Below are 22,194 nucleotides of genomic sequence, written 5' to 3'. Positions count from 1 at the left end.
CACACACACGGAGACACACACACACACACACACACACACACACACACATACACGGACACACACATACACACACAGACATGGACACACACACACACACACGGACACACACACACACACACACACACACACACACACAGACCAGTGATTCATCTCAGGTTGGTATGGGGACATTCACCCTGCTGTTAATGCAAGGATGCCCGTTGATTTTGAGCTTTAGACTGTTGTTTGTTGTGCTATTTAGCATATTGTATTGTGTATTGTGTATTGCGTAAATACATGTATTTTTCTATCTAAACTGTTTTGAATGTTGTGTTGTGTTCTGTTATTTCATGTAATGTCCACTGCCAAAATAAAGAAAGGCGAAGACTAGAGCAGCATAAATTGACATTGACACATTCAAAGATGAACATTCAAATCTATGATGAATAGACATGCATGGTTAATCTAAATTAAACGCACTCTCAATCTGCTCACTTTTAATCGTGAACTACTCCAATGTCCAATCATTTAATTCCAAAGTTAATTGAATTCATCCCTTTGTCCTCCCCTCCTTGCTCAAGGGGGAACTGTGTGGGCAAGACAGTAAAGGCAGGGTTGGCCCTTACTGTTGCCTGATGCTGACCTACCAAGTTAAGAACTTGTCCTAGACCAGAGATGCGCATTATATCACCGTAATACACTATAGGCTACACATGACACAATCAATGCAATGGTTCTCCTCCAAGACTACGTTGATCCCCGGGTTATTGTGAAAATGATAACCCGGGCCTATGTGTCAAATTGAGAAAGAGTTGCCCACCTATCGCCAGTGATAACTTTGTGAGCTTAGAGTTGTAAGGTTCTATCTCCGTTTAGGGTTGTTCAGAGATATTGAGCGTCAAAGTTTTTACATTCCATTATGTTTTGTGAGATGGAACCTTTTGTATTTGATGAATTACTAACTCAAAGATGTCTACATTTTTAAAATAACACCACACAGGCATTAATAAACACCTGATGGATCAGATTATGTAAAAAAAAAAAAAAAAGGACAAAAATGGAGATATAATTCTAAATAATTATAATTCTAACGTCACGACTTGCTGGCACCTTTCCCCCCACCAACACATGTAATGGTCCTGTCTGAGGTCCAAATAGACAACATCAACACATAATAGTTCGAAATGGCATACTAGCATACTGCATACTAGCATACTGCATTAGCATACTCAATTAGTATATACTGCATACTGCCTACTAAATTCATAATAAGTATGCCAATACCAGCCGACCGAAAATCTAGTTACATACATTTCTTGCATACTCAAATTTCACATACTCTACAGTGTGAACGCACTGCATACTCAAAATCTACGTCATATCTAGTATGAGTAGTATGCTAGTATGCCATTCCGAACACAGCCATAGGGGGCGCTGTCCTCGTGGTAATGTTGACTGTTTCCACGAGGGAAACGGAGGCGGGGCCATCGCTTCGCCAAAATAGTGAGGAAAGCTGATTGGTTCACAGCGCCTCATATATAAACCTCCGTGCGCACCGGCGTGCATTATCACACAGACAGTTTACTGAGAGGATACAAGGCGTCAATGAACTGACAATAACATTGTCACAGGAGCATATTGTATGGGAATCTGATTTCATTTCTGCGCTGAGCTTCTCACTTTGAAGCGGTATTTTAACGGACATTTCAAAATCAATGAAGGAAATCCAAAAGCTTTCACCGAAATTCGCTATGGATCCTAACCAGACCAGTGTGAAGTGTAAAATAGTAGTGGTCGGGGACAGCCAGTGTGGAAAAACAGCCTTACTTCATGTCTTTGCGAAAGATTGCTTTCCAGAGGTAGGCTATGGAAGCATATAGCTGACTGAATTCAAATGCCAATGCAATATGAGATTGCAATTGCATGTTCCACTTTTGCATGCATTCTTTCAGACAATATTCAAATAGTAGGCTACGTTTGGATGCTTTTGTCTCTACCATGTTGTTTTGGATACCAAACTTTCGTGCTTTGGTCTATGAACGCAGCGCACAAAACCTGTCTTGTCTGTCTGTCTTCAACTCACTTGGATAATGTGCATGCATTTTCTCACTTGATAATAATAATGTGCAAATGCTTTCTTTCTCTCTTCTAGAATTATGTTCCCACGGTGTTTGAGAACTACACAGCCAGTTTTGAAATCGACACGCAAAGGATAGAGCTCAGTCTGTGGGACACGTCAGGTAAGCTTTGAATTAAAATGGCATGTGTTTTTTTATTTTATTAGTTTATTTATTTATTTATTTAAGAACTGGATAGGGAGCGTTTTGAGTAACAACACAGAACTACCTACAATTCAGGCACGGGTCGTTCTGGATTAGGAGTGGAATGTGAGCGCTCCTATTACAATGCATATGTCCCCTCCACATTTAAATGCCTGTGCTGTGGAAAAACATTGTGGAACAAAATCATAGGACTTCGAGCGCATGGCGTGAAATGGCAATTTGACGGGTCATACGATACTGCAAACCAGCCCTCAGAGTCCAGAGGGTCCAGAAATGTCTGGAATGTTGGGATGGACCGCTTTAGACATGTCGTGACGTTAGAATTACAAGGTTCTATCTCCATTTTTGTCAATTGAGTTTTTTTTTTACCTAATCTGATCCATTAGGTGTTTATTAATGCCTGTGTGGTGTTATTTTTGAAAATGTTGACATTTCTGAGTTAGTAATTCATAAAATACAAAGGTTCCATCTCACAAAACATAATGCAATGTAAAGACTTTGACGCTCAATATCTCTGAACTACCCTAAATTGAGATAGAACCTTATCATTCTGAGCTCACGATATGTCTACATACATGTGCAGTGTGTGTCTACTATATCCCCAGTTACCTACCCTCTAGTCTAAGCAACGATGTTAAAAGACATGAGTGAAGGCACTCTTAAGAAAGGTTTATTTGAATACTGCCCCAATACTTTTACCAAGCTTTTGCAGTAACTGAGTTTCTGCATTTTAAACATTTGCCAGATCATTGTTTTTCAAGTCCTGACTGCAACAGTCCACTTCTCCTTAATGACTAAATCCCTGCAAATACTTTCATTCTAACTAAATCAATTCTGAATATGCTAAATAAAAATAAACGCTGACACACAATGCTTACATTACCTGTTCATGTTTCCTAAAAAAAAATCCCCCATATAGAAGTATCCCCGAGGGGGATCTCCAGTCCCCCGTTCTGGAGGTAATTACCTCCTGTAGCCTGGCTGTGTGATTGGGTTGCCTCCCCCCTCTACAGCTGCCTGGCTCCCTGCCTGTGTGCTGCCCCAGTGGGGTATAGAGAGGGGTGTGTAGAGGGGGCGTGTGTGTGTGTGTGAGAGTGTGTGTTGCAGGGGTGGGTGTAGAAAGGGGTGGGTAAGGGCTGCCTCTGTGACCTGAAGCTGATTGTGGCGTCCCCAGGGTACCTCCAGGACAGACTCAGTAATGATTACACCACAGCCCAGGAAGAGCTGACCTCACCAAACACACCAGGACTGGGAGATACACATCTAAGGGTCATTTTAGGGGGGGGAGTCACCTTGGATACTCTGGGGAATGTTTTGTTATTACAAAATACCAAGAAAATCTGCTGACCTAAACAGAAACCATTTTTTGAGGAAGGCTCAAAATATACAGCAATGGAGGAGGCCAGTATAGTTCCTCCTTCCTTGTTGTAAGTATGTTTCGTGTTGGTGTTGAATGGCGCCTCGGTAGTGTTGTTGGAAAGCGTTGCCTTTGTTGTGGTACAGTGTCACTGTAAAGAAAATCCCCTTCCCTGTGTTGGCCCCTTTATGCAGGAGTGTCAGCAATTTCTGGCAAAGCAGACCCGCTTTTTTTAGTCCTGAGTAACACAGAGCTATGAATAGGGGGCCAGCGAGACCCAGGAGGGACTGTCCATTCAAACAAACTCACCATGTAGAATCTCTTCAACTGAAGAGGTTGTTGGCAAATGGGTTTATGCTTTCAGGGAAGCCCATCCATTAGCACAGTAAAGACATGTATAGGTGACTGGCACGCAACAAGTGCAGGTTTCTCGTCTCTGTGTGGGTTTTCTCTTCCCTCGAGCTACCCCTGCACTGCTGCAACCTGTGCAAATCGAATCGGGTTACATTTGGACGTGAAACCACCTCGTCACCGGTGCTGTCTATGAAAGGAGACTAGTGTGTTGTACTCCTAAGGAGCGAGGGGGGGCCACACCCAACCCCTATTGATGGCAGGATCCATCTTTGTTCTGTTTTTATGCGTGTAGTGAAGTAGTGAATGAGTTTATGTTTTTGATTTAGAGGCTCGTTAGAAACGTGGGGTCATAGGTCATTCGTTAACCGCTCCCACTGACAGCGGGCCTGGGTTTTAGTTTCATGTAAACTAGCCCTTCAGGCTGGTCAGATATAGCCCCAGGTAGGCTAGTCAGACTGTCTTAGGGGCAGGCGTTGTTCTGTGGCTCTGTGTCATTTAGGAAGGCTGCAACAGACAAAGCATTTGACAACACTGTCACTTGTAGCCCCCCCCCCCCCCACCAAGATTGAAGGGCTGGGCACCTAGCTTGTTGTTTTAACAAGCCATTGTTTTAACCTTCTTTTTGTTGTATTCTTTATGATCATTTCACTTTGTTGCCGCCATTGACTGATGTGACCGTGCTGCCCTCTGCTCTGGTGGCAGCCAGGCATGCAGGGCTCATGTTTCTGGGTTGAGTGAAATTGAGCCACATGTCTTGCATGCCACTCATAAAAGGCTGGATTTGTGTTGCCTTACAAAGACCCCATTGTTCACGAGCCTGTGTTTGTGGAAGCCTGTGTTTGTGGTGTGGAAGCCTTCTGGGGGTTGTGTTTAACTCAGATGCACTTTGAATAAAGGGCTCTACCTTGTCGTTTTGGTTTCTGAAGACGATTGCAAACCGACTGTTTAAAAAAAAAAAAAAAAACGTTTATAACATTAACTGCATGGGGCGATCTGACCCCTAGGGTGATCTGATCTGACCCCGCCCACTAACCCACGTCACACCAGGTGAGATTGTAACAGCCTACTGTAAGTAGCTACTCTACCATATATACTGTAAGTAGCTACTCTACCATAAACATATCAATGCTATGTCTGTGTAGGTATCTCCCCCCCCCCCAGTGAATAATGAGTCCAGGTCATGGGTCAGGGAGGCCCTCGCCCCAGAGTGAGGGAGACCCCTGGAGGAAGCTCCTCTCAGCATGTGAGAGCGTGTCTTCCATCATGTCTGGAGATGAATGTGTTTCCATTCCACTGGGCAGAGGGAGAAGAGGTCGTAAAAATCCCCCCCCCCCCCCCCCCGCTTTACAAATGGACGGGCGGCACAGTAGCATAAATGTTATCCCCCCGCATGTTAACATTATCCCATGATGGTGTCCTTTTTTGCTTCCTTCGTGTGGCCTAGCTTTGTCATTAGCTTGGGTTTGAGCGGCGTGCCACTTTTCCCGGAATCAGGAGTCACAATAATGGGGGAAGGAAAGGGAGATGTGCTTGTCTCGCTGTGGTCGGTTGTACGAGACAGACGGACCCCGACTGGGAGCTGCTTTAAGCCAGCCAGACTGAGGAAGGCTCCTTCAGTCAGATAGCCAGAGTATTTACTCACAGAGGGGGGTAGGGAAGGGCCAAGGAGACGTGTGTGTGTCTGTGTGTCTGGCTCTGGGGAGTGGGGAGTGGGGAAGAGGCTTCAGGGCTGATGTGAAATGGGGCTAATTAACTGTCAGTCAGTGAGCAGGACCCATGGTTTCTGCTTTCCTCTTCTGGGCTCTTGTCCAGTAGGCCTATGCTGTCACTACTCTCTAAGCATGTTTTTTGCCGTGTCCTCCAGTCAACACCACTCCATTGGAATGAAACAACGCAGGATTTTTTTTTCTTTTTTTTTCTGGTGATCTAGTCAGTCCTGCAGTTTTCTCTCGTCTTAATTCCTGGCCTGATCAATAAAGCATTCCATGGTTCGTTAGGTCCAAAGGGTAAAGGCCAGGTTACGGGGTTATCCTCGCTCCTCAAAGACCCATTAACCTTTTAAGGGAGTAAACATTTGAATCACAGGAGCTGACCCAGACATGGCTCTATGCATGAAACGTAAGGAACTCACCAGACATGAAAACATACATTTATATCTGTCTGGTGTGAATGTGCTCATGGAAAGTAGTGTGGGAGTCAAACCACACCATATGTTGGAGCTGGAGCTCACTGTATCCTGTACAAACAAGCTCTCTCTCTCTCTCTCTCCTTCCTTTGGCTTGGGCTTTACATGCTGTTCAGGTAGATTGAAGTTGAAACTGTGTGTAATATTCTGGCCGTGTGTTTTGTCATGGTTCGATGGACTAGGCCTGGCCTACTCCTGTCAGTGTTCCCATCCTGGCGAAACATGTTGATGTCATTAGTGTAGCAAACCTCCTTGTTTTTGACTCCTAGACACGTAGACAGGAAGACATGTATTTTTAAATATTTAGAGTTTCATCGAGTTTTGGATGACTGCTGGCTGTTCTGGGGAGAGCCCCTGCTCTCTATGCATGAAATACCTTTTTGATTTATCTGCATTCTTGACAGATGAAGTACAACTCCCACCTTCCCCCCTGCTCCCTCTTCCTAGACACAACCCCTTTGTGCTATCATCATCAAATTCTGTAACTGTCACTGCAGCTTGAAGAACACAGACAAATCCTCCTCATTCCTCTCCTGACAGCCATGATGAAATATGCGGCTCCCCCCCCCTCCCCTCTGGGGGTTGTTTGTGAGCTGTTGGGCGAGGGGTAGGGGGGGCTGGAGGGACTCTTTACCTCTTCCTTTTTGGAGTTCTCCCAGAGGTGTTATAGTCCTAATATGAAGAAAAAATGAATTGCCATTTGCACTGCATTCCACATGTGGAAGTTTGGATATTCCATCGTCAGTCATGTAGACTGGCATGTTGATTTTATTTACATTTATTTTAGTACATTTCACTAAATGTGTCCAGTTTGTTTTGATTTCAGCTTGTGGAATTGTCCATCATGCTTGCTATACAAGTTGATTAACCTAATCAAATTCAACAGCTAGACTGGTATACATCCACTTCTGGAGAATAATAAGTCATTTTTATAGTTTTCACAATTTTCCCTGAGTGTCCTCACACTAACATTTTGTCACTCACTTCAGCCATGTCTCACTATTTAAGTATGCACCGTGCAGTTGGGGGAAATGGAAATAAATGAAGAAAGATGTTTCGAAACACACAAGGAATTTCCGATTTCCAAATTTAGAACACAGACGCAAATTAGATTGAAAGCAGGCTGCTCTTATTCGCAGCTGCCTGTTAAGTCAAGTCAGTGGCACACTCATTCAAATGGGATATTTAATGCACTGAAGTGATGAGGAGAAACAAGTGACAAATTTGTTCCTCAGATGGAAGCTGGTGATTAGAAGCGCCCTGTCTTTGCTCTCCATTCTCAAGATGTGTCTTGTCCCAATTCTCATGAATAGAGGCCAGTGCTTCAAGCATGGAACTGGCCCCACAGGCAGAGCAGCTGAAATAATGACACAGGCTGTTATTAATTGATGAATGTCCCGGCTCACACAGGGTACATTAGTCTATGGTACAGTAATGTGAACGGGAGGAAGATTCCTTCTACTGGATCACAACTTTATACTGTATATCTTTACTTTATACAGCGCATATCTTTTCTGCATTTCTGGCAGAATGTATATCATAACATAACTAAACAATGATAGCTGGCCTGATATCTTAAGTATAATGAAGGACGTAACCGTTTTTGAAGCTGTAGATCACTTAATGATGTGCATATTTTGACCTGTGTATACCGTTGTGTTTGCAGGCTCTCCGTACTATGACAACGTGCGGCCTCTCTCCTACCCGGACTCTGATGCAGTCCTCATCTGCTTTGACATCAGCAGACCAGAGACCCTGGACAGTGTCATGAAGAAGGTGGGTGACTGGGAGGGATGGTGTCTGTCTGTCTGTCTGTCTGTCCTGGAAACTGTCAACTTCCTCTGTTTCCCCCTGTAGTTATGGAGCAGGAAGTCCTAATATGGGACTTCCTGCTCTGTCCAAATAGCATTCTCACACATTCCCCCTAACCTCTAGAAAGGCCTCTCTCTGTGTTAGGTCACTAAGTGGTCTCTGAAAAAAAAGTCGGACAACCCTGTCTGCTGGGTCGTGAGCCTCGGCCCTGAGACTCTCACTTGAGGCGATCCAGCTAGACTTTCTCTGTTCTGGTAAATGGACTGCACTTATATAGCTTTACAACAGCCTCTCATTCACCCATTCACACACCAATGGCAGCAAGCTACCATGCAAAGCGCTGGCCCGCCCGTTAGGAGCAAATCTGGGGTTCAGTGTCTTGTCCAAGGACACCTCAACACGTGGCCAGCCAGGGATTAGACGCCGGCTCTACCTCCTGAGCCACAGCCACCCCATGTTCTCACGCGGAGTCTCAGACATGGCGTATGTGTGTGACTCTGTGCCCTTGATGACCTGTGATGTCACTTATGCTAGTTATTGTGCCAGGAGTGTGGTCCAGTGATACCCTGGAGAGAACATAATCACCAGTCTGTTTCTCTCTCTCTTTCTCTCTCTAACCCCCCCCTCCATAGGGTCCCATTTTCTGGCCCACACACATACACACACTCTCCCCCTCTCTCTCTCTCTCTCTCTCTCTGAGAGAGATATTCTAGTTGTTCAAGCCATAGAATAAGCCTGGGAAAGTAGAAGAGGAAGTTTTCCATTACTGGAGTCTGCGTGATACAGAGCTGGCGCTGTTCAGACTGACCCTTTGTTTTCAGAGATGACAGCCTGATATGAAGAGGAATAGTGGGTGTGTGTGTGGTGGGAGCGCTTTGGCTGTGCTCCAACGTCTGACAATACGGCCCATTATGTCCTACTCTTAATCTAATGGCTGACATTGAGTACTACTTATCCTGTGATACTTGTCCCTGTGAGTGTGTCTTTTGCTGAATATCTCCCTTTTCTTTTCCCTCCAGTGGAAAGGTGAGATCCAGGAATTCTGTCCCAACACAAAGATGTTGCTGGTGGGATGCAAGTCAGACCTCCGTACAGACCTCACCACGCTGGTGGAACTATCCAATCAAAGACAGACGCCAGTGTCATACGATCAAGTAGGTGCTACAAGCGTTGTGTGTTCTTTTCTACTGCGTTATAAACGACACACCGATAATGTTGTGGACATTACATTAGACATGTGTTGAATGTCCTCTTTCACTAAGACACTATTCAGTCACCTTTCTACTGCTATTATTAGCCATAAAATGCTTAAGCTCTAGACTGATCTTGTCGTGTTCTCTCTCTCTCTCAGGGTTCCAACATGGCCAAGCAGATCAACGCCCCCTACATCGAGTGTTCCTCCCTGCAGTCTGAGAACAGCGTCAGAGACATCTTCCACGTGGCCACGCTGGCCTGCGTCAACAAGAGCAACAAGAACGTCAAACGCAACAAGTCCTCCAGGGCCACCAAGAGGATCTCACACATGCCCACTAGGCCCGAACTGACCGCTGTAGCGTCAGACCTGCGAAAGGACAAGGCCAAGAGCTGTACTCTCATGTGATTGGCTAGACTTGGGGAGACTGTTGTGGACACTGGGCAGCAGGAACGATGAGGAACAGACTTCTTGACACACCTGCTAAGCAGTGGGATGACGGGGTTGCTCTGCGCTTTAAAACACCTGCTTCTACCTTGGTTTGGCTCTAGACAAACTGTACCAACTGACATTAAGTTGCCCAACACAGTGTCATAGGAGAAGTGCATCATTAACTGGAGAGACCGAAGGAAACTGGAGACCCCCCATAGGCTTCAGAAAGGTTTTGTGTGTTTTTGAGGCCAGACAAGGTCAAGAACAAGGGAGCTTTGGAGGAAGACGTGCTGAATCCTGTTGTTCTTCTCAAGCTTTTCTTGGCCCCTGGTTAATCACATCAGAACCTTTTCGGTCAAGGTCAAGGACCTGGACAGGAAGTGAGCTTAACACGATGTTATGTTTTACTTTAGTCCTCAGAGAAAATGTGAAAAGATGCGTACAGTATGATGGACTCACCAGTGAGAAGATAAAAGAGTTCTACGATAGCGAGAGAGATGCTGGTGCTGTCGGACGTTCTCCTACAGTACAATGACTAGAGAAGAAGAAGACGACAGATGGATCTCTTGCACTGGCCCACCCGGGTCTGGCACTTACAGACGAAGAAGTTGAAACGACACAGAGAAACACTGGTTCAGATTTGCCCATATTGGATTTGTTCCCTCTCTTTTAGTTTACTGCCTTGATGAGTTTGCCAAATGGACATGGGATGTTTGTATGTGTTGTTGTTAAAATGCTGTTGCACACTGTTACTTCAGATCTGAAAGCCTTTTTAAATGTGTTTGACTTCTTCTACTTGCATATCATTCAACCGCTGTTGTAAACTCAGCATAGCCTGGCCCGTTTTTGTTATTGTGTTTTTCATTTAATTTACAACCAAAGAAAAGCTTTGACAGAGCGCCGGTGAGGATAGGATGGGATTGTAGTTTTTGCCAACTCTGGTTGGGATTGGCTGTCTTAATGACCATGTCCAAGGATGTTGGTGGAGGGTGCTGTATCTGTTTGTTTATAGACATACTACCCCCCCACTCACTCACTGGGATGATGCCAGCGCCTCGGTAATGTGGGTGGGCAATGGACACGCAGGCCTAGCAGGACCAGGGATACTGAGCAGTCTCTGAGCCCACTAACTAGTGCTCAACAGTCAACACTAACTAGTGCTCAGCAGTCAGACCATTAAGTTCACCTTTTTAGGCTTCTTTTACAGAGTGTCCCTGGCTATGCAATGCACATTTTCAGGCTCTAATCCATTAATCCATGGTCTAGATAGATCAATGTCTAGTTTCAATACTTGTTGGTCGTAGGCTACGTCTACTATGAACCAAACAGAAAATCCCATAACTGGTATGAAAATGGTGTCATTTAAGGACAAGACTAGTTGTGTGGAGCAGTCAAGTCAAGTCGCTGTCGGCACTGTAGCTAGACCCCCAACCCCCACCCCCACCCTCCATATCCAGAAGTCCTATTCTAAATCAACATATCAAACTGTTACCGTTTTAGTCCTCTTTTTCAACATATCTCAGTGTTTTCCAATTACTCATTTAACTGGAAACGTCTGTTGTACTACTTTCAGAATATCCCCCTGAGGTGGTATTACCAGATAGCGGGTGTATGCTCTCTTGTAAGAAAATGTTAAATTAAAAGTCCAGAAAGTGTTAGCTGTAGAACATCAACCTTTTTTGAATGTTAGTCCATTTTGTCCGTCTGTATGATTGTTTTCAGCGGTATTTATTGAAGTTATATATTTTTTCTTTTTGAAAATAAAGTTCAATGTACAGTACAATGCCTTTTGTCATAATTGACCTTGATGAGCAAGTTTTTCTATATCTATTATATATATATATATATATATATATATATTTATCATATACAATGCAAAACATATTCTTCATTGTGTCCCAGTCTCCTTGGCAGTAAGATAATTGCATCACTCTGGATAATTAGAATGAAATCTCTTGATTAATATTCAATGTATATTTCACCTCCCTCTGGCACCGTAATAACCTGAGAGGACATGATGACATGTTAACTACATTTCTATTAAGACTAGATTGCTGGTTGGTTAAATGCTAAATAGCAGGCCTACCAGCTTCAACTTCTTGCCCACCTTGCAATTTCTTAGCGTTCGAATGAGTGCCTATTAAAATGTCAAGTCTTAATTTTACCCAGTAAAGGTACTTTTACTCAAATCTTTAGCCAGAATGAAAAATATTGAGAACAAAATTTGATTTCCATTTAAATCACTCAAGCATTCTACCATGCTGCATTCATCTGTGTGTGTGTGTGTGTGTGTGTGTGTGTGTGTGTATCCTGTGCTTTCCCCCCCCTACTCTTTCATGGGGAAAGATCATTTCAAAGACTGTACATACAAATGTATGATATTGGCACTCAGGTTGACCATTATCACCCTGTAATGTTGCGGTTATCACTGGCGTCTGACAAAGTGTTCACTGAAACTGCACTGACTGAGAGCGATGCAGAGATCACCTCAGAAGGCTTAATGACTCAGTGAATCGTATGAATAAGACATTGTGGAGAACTGTGTGAGGTAGCTGCCTGTGTCTGCTCAACAGATCAGAGAAATGGAAAAATGCATGCCCCGCTGATCCTGAATCTGTGTGAGGAATGCAGCTCACCATCCAATCCAACTCATGATGGATTATGTGCTGATACCCCAGGTTACTGTGCAGTCTTTTTTTCTTCTTCTCCTGGATCCTGTCCTCCCGAGTGAGCAGTTTGTCAGACAGAACCCTGTGTAAAACTGTGACATGCCACTATAACACACACATTTTTCATACGTTGTGGCTTTTTAACTGCAGACAATTTCACCACATGCATACGTAGTACCGTAATTATATCGTTGCCTGTCACATCCACCAACTCACAAAATCACTTTCTGTATACATTTTTAGTGTTCCTACTAGTATTGTTATGGGTGGTTTACTTCTTCTTATTATTTTCCTGGCTTTGGTCAAATAGCTCAAAAAGTCCATTACCAAAAATGCTATGAATTTGCATGCCACAACTAGAGAGCATCAGTAACAATGCCAGAAATAATTACCATGATTACACCGGAGGTGGCGCTATAATAACAAATAGAAAATCAAGTAAATTCACAAGGCATTTCTACCCCGTTGTATGAAAATGTATGAAACTTGTTACAGATGTGTCTTTCTTCATGGGGAACATATTTGCCTCAAGAACCCATAAAGTCCGCCATGATGGATTTTTCTGCAGGTGAAAAATTTGGCCCATGTCTGATTAAGCCAAATTAAGCCATCTTGGCACTACAATGTGTTACCATGTTGAAGCATTTCCAGATATCTAAAAAAACAGGCCTTTGAAATTTGAACATTTTGGCTAAAAGCTAAGGGTAATGCTAATATAGCACTTTATAACTCATCCTCTCATGACCGCTTTACCTGATTCAGTCAGATGGGGGTGGCATACTATGCTAGGCTTGCAGAATATAGTGTAAGCACATTATAAGTAGGTAAATGCTTGACATAAACTATACAACATGGTCATTAAATGGGGAAGGTTAATCCACAATGCATTTTCGTATTCACGCTTAGTGTATATTATCATCATAGCATCGTAGCCTATGTATATCAGGCTATAATTAGGTGACTGGAACCTTACAGGCCCGTGGTCCTAGGGTACTTCATAATATCATAAAGTATATCATGAGTTCAACTTGGCCCATATTAGGTGAGTGGTCTGTAGGTCTACCCCCTATCTGTCAATCTATAACCTGTCTGTAGGTCTACCCCGTGTCTGTCAATCTCACCCCATTGATGGTTATGGGGGCATATCTGTAGGAACAAGCCCCATTGCTGCTTGCGGTTATTTTTTCAACTGAACGATTTGTCACTTTGTCAGCTATGTTAGGGAACAGATGGCTGTTAATGTCCCCAAAGCCCCCTGTCGTCCCTGAAGAGCCACTGCCCTTGGACCCTGTAACACCTGCCCGACCCCCAGCCATGACCTCCATTAGAAACAGGGAGAAGAAGGCATGACCTCATCGCCTGTACTATGAGCTATCCCCTACTTCATCCATTGGCTGATAACCTTTCTTCAATTCATTCATTGCCATACTTACTCAGGATGTGCAATCAAAAGCTGTTGCTGTGGATAAATGTGTTGTGTTTTTGTTTTGCCTGGTGAGTTACGTGTTCTAATAAACAAAGCAAACATGTCCCCCTCTCCTCTCCAACAGCACACAGCGTCTAATGAAGCTTCCGAGGCACCATGTCCTCGGAATCCTGCAGAGAAAAGGAATTTCTATTTATCCGTGTGCTGTGCTGTGTGTGTGTGTGTGTGTGTGTGTGTGTGTGTGTGTGTGAATAGATTCTGACAATAAAGCAGTCCCTCTTGACTATGCAGAGAGGGGTGGAGGAGGGGAAGAGGCTTTAGGGAAAATTCTAATCCCAAGAAACAATTGCCTAGATTGTGGAGACACTTAGCCATCAGCTCACGTAAAGAATATCAAGATCTCTCCACAGTGCTTATTTCATGAAAATCTGAATTCATAAAATTGTATTCTTCTCTTGTTAAAGTTTCTGCTTGGTGGGTTGATGCACAGTGTTCAAAGACTAGATAAAGCTAATCACGCTAATGTCCACGATTTTCCATCCTTCGATAATTTGTTTATTATTATTATTTATTTATTTTTTGATCTCTGCTCCAAAACAGATGATATACAAAGCTCTGTTTCCTTTCCCAATAATACTGACACGTTATGAGTAATAATGTGGTACGGTGTCCTGTTATATGATGTAGGCAATGTGGTAAAATGGGTACATAACAAATCATAAAATGAATGCTTCTACTTGTGTCCAAAAACAGCAGGATACCAGTTTCCACATAAATCTGTCATACCAGGGCGACATCATCTCACAGTAACTCCTCAGTAGTCGTCAGTAACCATAGTAGTTACTCCTAGAAACAACAGCCGCCTTGAGTGGAGAACGGCAGCATAAATAACTTAAAGCTTAAAGCAGTAAAGTGAGAACAGTTCATCTTATTTGAGCAGCATTTGGCACATTACATAATATTATACTCATCAAACATTCCCACTTCGCTGTAGACCCTCCAGCTCTGGTCCCTTTCCCTACTGCCCTGCTGGTGAGATCTCCCAAGATCCTCTGCTGCAGGGCGAAACTAGGCAGCAGCCTCTACATCATCTGCTTGGGAGACTGGGTTTAGACTGCACAAGCAGTGCACGCACACGCACACACACACGCACACGCACACGCACACACACACACACACACACACACACAGACACACACATACACACACACACACACACACACAGACATACACACACAGACATACACACACACACACACTCTCTCTCTCTCTCTCTCTCTCTCTCTCTCTCTCTCTCTCTCACACCATACACACATATACGAACTGGGATACACACCCCTGTGACTCCCTTAAAGGAGGACCATAAGACACCAATTAATGCACCCTGGCCTGCCTGAGAAAGGAAACTTCAGAGAGAGAGAGAGGGGGGGGGGGGGGGGCTGGGCTGGTGCAGAGGAACTGCTTCTGTCTCGTGGATACATCTGCAGGAAGGAGAGTCATGGGGTGGGGTAATGACATATTGTGCAATGCCATACGGAAATAGAGAGTGAATTTCTGTGTAGATAACAATAGACTTTAATGCACTCACACACAAACCCACACACGTACACAGGCGGCTTACACACACTTGAAAACACACACTCGCAAACACATACTCGCAAACACACACGCGCGCACACACACACGCACACACACACACACACACACAGACACACACACATACATACACACACAGTTCTGGAGCTGAGTCAAGTCATGTCTTCAGCTTCAGTCAGGAATTTGCTTCGAAGGTTTCTTGTATTGTATGTGTGGTGCATGTGTGTGTAATTCCTGACTGAAGCTGACTCTCCTCCCCCCCGGCCTGTTTCTTATAAGCAGGATTGATGTCATAAACCCAAACAGGCTGTGTGTGATTATATTTCAGCATCTCGCTAGAGGGAATCCTTGCCTCTGTAAGAATGAACCACAACACCACAGACATGCACAATCACCCTACGGCAGTTAGGCCTCCTCATGCCCCCCAATGGAGAAATCAGATACTATATTAAGATGGCACTGAGATAGTGTGTACACTGTCCTATAAGGCTGTGAAATAGGATATGAGTGTTTAGCCATACAGAGACAATTCTCTCTGTCAGTTGGTCTGCCTGCAGACGAGAATGAAAGTGAATTGTCGTCCCAGACACCTTGTTAATTTGTGTCAATGTCTTCGTTATGAATAGAGGGAGGTTATTCCTTGCAGACCCTGTTCGAGGGTTGAGCTCCGACCGCTGTCAACAATTCTACCATTCGCAGTTAACTTCTACTTTAGTTCTTTTTATCGACTGCAGCACCGCTATGCAGTCTATATGTCCAGTCATATATATATATTATTATGTTTTTGTCTGCTTGCATTGTAATGACACGTTTCAGATATTAGAGCCACATACAGTGAAAAGATGACGAATTATCCAATGATTTTTTTTACCCATGATGAATCCATTGGAAAGAAGCCATTGCGTGTCTATGGAGACACCGATGGAGTCATTACTTAAAATGTATGTATTCAAACTGAAGCCATTTTGAAGACAGAGAATAGAGTAACCCCTGGAGCAAATGCACAAATTTCCATAACATTATACCAAATATCCAGATTTACTCCTATCTCCCCAACAGGATATGAGCTCGGAGATCAAACCAGTTCAAGGGAAGTCTGCCTTTTTATTCATATTGCAGACGGTACGAACACTCGAGGAATGCTTTCCTAAAACGATGTTAGATTTTTAATGACACTCGGTTCCAGACCCAGCTGAGCTGAGGGAAAGCCAGGGCGGGGTCCTCTGGCACAGTTCTCTCTCTTTGGCAGACAGACAAAACATCTTACACACACACACACACACACGAACACACACACACACACACGCACACACACAAACACACACACACACACACAAACACACACGCACACACACACACATGCACACACGCACGCACCCACACACACATGCACGCACAGGCATGCACACATGCACCCACACGCATGCACCCACACACGCACCCACACATGCATGCATGCATTCCCGCACACAGACACACACACAGACACACACACACACACACACACACACACACACACACACATGCACAGACACACACATACACACATACACATACAGTTCTGGAGCTGAGTCAAGTCATGTCACATAATGTCCTGTATTTAACAGACAAACTCCCTCTGCAGGATTGGGAGAAAGTGAATGAGGTCATCAACACTGTGCAGCTGTGGAGCCAGTGTCGATACCACCCCAGGGTCTGGAAGGACAGCTACAGACATTTGAGAAACAGTATCGGTCCAAAAGGACAGGGTTATTGAAAGTATTTGTGGATAGTATTTGTGAAGGATATGAAGTGTGTGTGCTAACCAGTCCATATACAACTGGACCCCATTAGAAATAGTGATTTTTATAATTACTTCCACGTGCCTCACACAACAGTATCCTATTCCTCTGGAATCTAATGTACATCTGGTGGATGTAGAGTAATATCACATTAACCCACAATAAAGTCAAACGAAATCAATATAAACAGTTGGCGCGTTCATGCCGTCTGTCTGAGGTAGTCGATGTTTTACAGGTCTGCCAAGCCCTGAGGTGATTGAGTCATGGCGAGATGAGATCAGTTGTTGAGAAGCCGTGAATGTGAGAGCAGCAATAGTCACCGCACCCTGTCTCTTGGCTGGGCTGTTTGGACAGAACCTCCTGTTAGCTAATATAAGTGGGCCTTTGCAACATTCATTATTTGCAACAGCCCATTAGACAGCTCGTTAGTGTTACGTGTATATTTTAATCAATTGATTCAACACAACTGTTATGTTCCTAGTACGAATGGTGACTGTTGCTCGATGAATCCCAGACACGACTCATCATTAGGCACGGGTTATGTGCCAACCGTTTTACAATGTAGGTTTTGAGTTAATACTTCTGTTTTCTTTGTCAGTTCTGAACCTGAAAGAAATCAAGTGCAACTAGTGTTCTTTTGGGGATCCCAGACAAGCCCCCACCACAGTGACACCCCACATCACCCCTAACCTCTCTGCCATCTGTTTTAATTACCATCATATCTGCCTGGGGGAGTAGGGGAGTTCATTGAAAAGCTGGTCTCCTCCCTCCTTGTGTCAGAGAGGTCAGGGCGTTATGGAGTAATGGTTACTACCAGGGGAGAGAGGTTGGTTCCACAGAGGAGAGAGAAAGAGAGAGAGAGAGAGAAAGAGTGAGAGAGAGAGACAGAGACAGAAAGAGAGTCACACGTCACGTCAGTCTCACGCTGGACCCTCTCTCTCTCTTTCTCTCTAGAGAGAGAGAGACAGAAAGAGAGAGAGAGACAGAAAGAGAGAGAGACAGGGAGAGGGTCCAGCGTGTGACTGACCTGCCCAGATTAACCCCTTGACCTTCAGGCTGGCCCTCCTCCACAGCAGGGGGCGTTGTCATTAAACCCAGACGTCACACTGGGGGTCGTTGCTCTCTCTCATCTCAGAGCTTCCCCACTGACAATTAACCTGACAAGGCGTCACTCTGAGGAGCATCAGTCTTCACTGAGGATCAGACTCTCTGTGAGAGACAGCCCGTCCTCATGACCAGCCGTCCATACAGGTCCTTAAGACAAATAATTAGGGAAGAGATGTCCTTGTAGCTAATGGGTTTAAAGCGTCAGATTATCTTGAGTGAGAAAGAAAACACTGTTTCGTATCCACCTTTTCTCTAACAGACAGATATGGATGTATCATTTCAGTAGACCTACACTGAACCCTAGCAAGACTTGCAGTGTGAAAAGAGTTTCGGATTTTTTAATTCTGTCTCCGCCCCCCCGCTTTTGCTCTCTGCTGGAGCCATGTCTTTGACATGTACACATGTCTATTATTCCTCTCTCCCTGACACAGGAGGGGCCCCCAGAGGGAGGGCGGTTCCCTTTTCCCGCTCTATCACACACACACACACACACGCACACACACACACATACACACACACACGGGTGTATGGATAGCGTCACCATGACAACGGGTACAACAGGCTCTCTACATTTGCAGGAGAGTGAATGTGTCTACCTCAGTTCAAGCAGGTTTGTGGAAGAAGAGGCCATGTGAATGACAGTAGAAAAAAAAGCAAGAAAAAAAAGCCTTTTATGTCCTGTTTTGGCCCTTTATTTTCTCTCTCTCTCTCTGTTCTTTCACAATATTTACTACCCCTTCCTCACAGAACCAAATTGCCCGCCCCTCCACGCCATTGTTGTGCCTCTAAACTCCCAGAGATGTGTTGTAGAGTAAAGAGTTATACTGTGGAACTAATGGCGCTTTTCCACTACCGTACCATACCGTACCGTACCGTGTGAGCCCGGGTTGTTTTGCTTTCTCTAAGTTACTATTGTAGCACTCTCGCTCCAGTGCCTTAGGCATATACGCTCCCTGATATGCTCTATGTCTGAGAACAATGAGCCGCTCTTCTTGTGTATGGGTGTAACCGCAGAGATAATATATTATGCTTCTACCGTTGAGAATGTACATACTCATATAGAACAAGAATTGTATTTCCTTTCGTAATACAGCCTCTAGCTGTCGGGGACCACCCTCCCCTCTCTCCCTAAGCTCCTCATGCTGAAGGGAACACACACAAACACACTCCCCATAGTTGAAGTATATTAGACTACATATATTAGAGTCACATTTCCTTGGTAATGAATCTCTGGATGTATATCTGATATATATATGTATATATATATATATATATATATATATATATGATATATACTGCATACATATATATATATGATACATGTACAGTCATTTGATACCAGGAGACTAGAATTAAGATGCCTGCCTTTTCTAGACAATCACAACGTTTCACTTTAAGTTCACCAGAGGTGTCTGAATAACAATATAATTGTGTTATCTGAAATTCAATATAACATCCCCCTATAATGATTTGATCACGCCTTCACATGTGGCTGAAATTAGTCTCCACCACTATGAGTAACTCAATAGCCTATCTCATGTGGTATGTAATGTAATAAATGAATGACAGGTGTACTCCTCAAATGTCTTGGTGAAAGACCAGGTGGAGAAAATCCGCTATGGCCTTGGGCCAACAGGATATCGCCAGCACTCTTAACACAGGAAGCTGGTTCTATGATTATATGCGACATAGTCTGCACTATGCAGTTTGTATGAGTTTGGGTTATATTTAGATTTGACTAATTAAATACAGAGCTCTGGTTCTGATGCACCTGCTGAGTGACTCACTGATATGGAACTGAGAGATTACATCATAGACTACATACTGTAGTATGCACATCGTGAGCTTATAAGGTTCTATCTCCGTTTAGGGTAGTTCAGAGATATTGAGCGTCAAAGTTTTTACATTCCATTATGTTTTGTGAGATGGAACCTTTGTATTTTATTAATTACTAACTAAAACATTTCAACACTTTAAAAATAACACCACACAGGCATTAATAAACACCTAATGGATCAGATTATGTAAAAAACTCAATTTTGACAGAAATTGAAACTCCGCAATTAAAATAGGCTACACTATAGCTATGCAACATGCTGCTAAGAGGGTTTTCTTCATCCCCACTATCCCCCTGTAGTTTCTCTACTGTAAAAAAAGAAAGAAAAAGTGGGCTAGATGTTTCACTTACTTAGACAAATGTACGTGTAAGTCACTTTGGATAAAGGTGTCTGCTAAATGTCTGAAATGTAAATGTAATGCACATGATGATTATATAACTCTAATTAAAACATATTCTTAGAATGTGATTATTATTTTTATTTTTGTATAAACATGATGTAATACACACCTGTGCAAACAGATATGGTTGGATATGGTTAAGATATCACAAGCGGGCTCTGCGGTAATTACAATGACTGAAATTACTGATAACATCAGCACATTAGCATGCATCAGTTAAGACTAAAGCCCATAATGTGAGCTCTATTGTCTGTGTGGCTGCAGGGATTCGCTGGGATTAGTGAATCAATAGTCTGGGCCAGGGTTTAATTCCTGACTTAATGAACCCATTATAAAAGGATGCCTGAATCAGATTTAGCTGTTGACCTTCAAAACGACGCAGAAAGTAATTAAGCCAACAAATTGGCCTGATTTCTCAGGGGGATGGGTGGGAGGGAGGACACACACACACACACACGCACACACCCACACTCTCACTACAATCCAATCTATAAACAGAAATAAAACAAAAGCAAAAAGATGAGACTACATGTTGCGTTACATTCATACATTTTGTGGGTCACACTTCAAAGGGACTTGAGTGATGCATCCTTTTTTCATACATGTCTGTCGCATTCATTGTCTTCACTCATGCATGTTGTGAGAAGCATTCCCCCATTTCTCTTTTACATACATCAATCAATAGAGCCGTAAAGTCCTGCTGCTGTTGAATGTGTGTGTGTGTGTGTTTGCGTGTGCATATGCATGCGTGTGCGTCTAGTTGTCTGTTGTCTCATTTCTCATTCACGCTGGCTCATTATGCACCTTGAGACTTGGTGAGATGTGTGTGTTTGCTCACTTACCCTCCATGTGGCGGATGTCTGAGAAATGGACCTGAATAGTGGATCTGTCTCTAATTGGGCTCCATGTTAATCATTCCCCAGGAAAATAGATTGTGACACGCTCGCATTGATATTAGTTTTATTGACGCACCTTTTGTCATCTTTACATGTGACGGTCATAATTAATTAAATTAAAGAGGAAAATAAACATCTTACGTAAATCCAAAGAGTATACATATTGATATTATCAATCATGATCATGCTCACACAATACAACTTGAACAATTACCGTACTTAACATGCCTTACTGAGTTAATTCCAACTATCTTACCTAATCATAATATAGCATACATTGATAAAAAAATGTGTTGTCCATGTAGTTTCTGTAAACAACTTTAGGTTCAAATAATGTTTTTAAAGTATTCTTGTTGATATAGAATTTAATTCTTTGCGTACATACGTTTTCCAAACTTGGCCCTTCAGATGGCTGGATCTTCAGCTGGCAAAACTATAGAATGGGCCTTTACATTTCAGTTGGCTTGTTTGTCAGGACATAATATGATCAGTGGGGCAGAGTTTTCACCACCAGGCGCGAAGTATGGGTAGAGTTTTTCAGTGAAGGTGTAGCCAGTGAAAGAGTAAATATGAGACCTAGCTTCCACATCATAAAAGGATACCTCACCCCCATCATAGTCCACAAACACCCCCACCTTCTGGACCTTCTGCTTCAGGGAGAGAGAGACAGGGATCTTGTCCATAGCGGCATAATCATTGTCATTGCTTAACACAGTCCAAAATCCATTCTCTGGGCCCAATGCAACATCCTCCTTTCTGTTGACGGACTCCCTGGCCACCCCTAAAATCCAGGCGGTCTTCCCCTTCACCTGCACTTCATAGTAAAATCTCCCTGACGTGAACCCTTCCTTTGCTAAGACTTCCAAGCAAACGTCAAACCTCTTTGGA

At 43.5% G+C, this 22,194-nt stretch overlaps 2 protein-coding genes across 2 annotated transcripts in view; one reads left to right on the top strand and one right to left on the bottom strand.

Moving 5' to 3' along the window:
- Positions 1-1,571: 1,571 nt before the first annotated feature.
- On the top strand, positions 1,572-11,079 carry LOC308162263 (rho-related GTP-binding protein RhoE). Its single transcript, XM_080536405.1, has 5 exons — positions 1,572-1,838; positions 2,132-2,219; positions 7,824-7,933; positions 8,989-9,123; positions 9,321-11,079. The coding sequence occupies exons 1-5, from the start codon at positions 1,695-1,697 to the stop codon at positions 9,567-9,569; spliced, it is 726 nt and encodes a 241-aa protein (XP_080392531.1). The 5' UTR covers positions 1,572-1,694; the 3' UTR covers positions 9,570-11,079.
- A 10,682-nt stretch (positions 11,080-21,761) lies between these two features.
- LOC308162827 (E3 ubiquitin-protein ligase TRIM39-like) overlaps positions 21,762-22,194 on the bottom strand; it is a gene marked incomplete at both ends in the record, with an annotated part of 1,632 nt that continues 1,199 nt past the window's right edge. The window contains one exon of the mRNA XM_080536967.1: positions 21,762-22,194. This exon is cut by the window's right edge and continues 1,199 nt beyond it. Within this exon, the coding sequence (XP_080393093.1) occupies positions 21,762-22,194 (433 nt within the window).

The sequence above is a fragment of the Nansenia antarctica genome (assembly GCF_963989245.1).
Source record: "Nansenia antarctica genome assembly, chromosome: 7".
NCBI lineage: Eukaryota > Metazoa > Chordata > Actinopteri > Argentiniformes > Microstomatidae > Nansenia > Nansenia antarctica.
Note: the sequence above shows the minus strand (reverse complement) of the source record. Positions and strands in the feature narration are given on the sequence as shown.

What these genes read in the sequence shown, in the direction of transcription:
- LOC308162263 (XM_080536405.1), top strand. Translation starts at nt 1,695, where the DNA reads ATGAAGGAAATCCAAAAGCTTTCACCGAAATTCGCTATGGATCCTAAC. An exon ending in CAGTCTGTGGGACACGTCAG is followed by an intron (nt 2,220 to 7,823) that starts GTAAGCTTTGAA and finishes TTGTGTTTGCAG; the next exon opens with GCTCTCCGTACTATGACAAC. An exon ending in TGGACAGTGTCATGAAGAAG is followed by an intron (nt 7,934 to 8,988) that starts GTGGGTGACTGG and finishes TTTTCCCTCCAG; the next exon opens with TGGAAAGGTGAGATCCAGGA.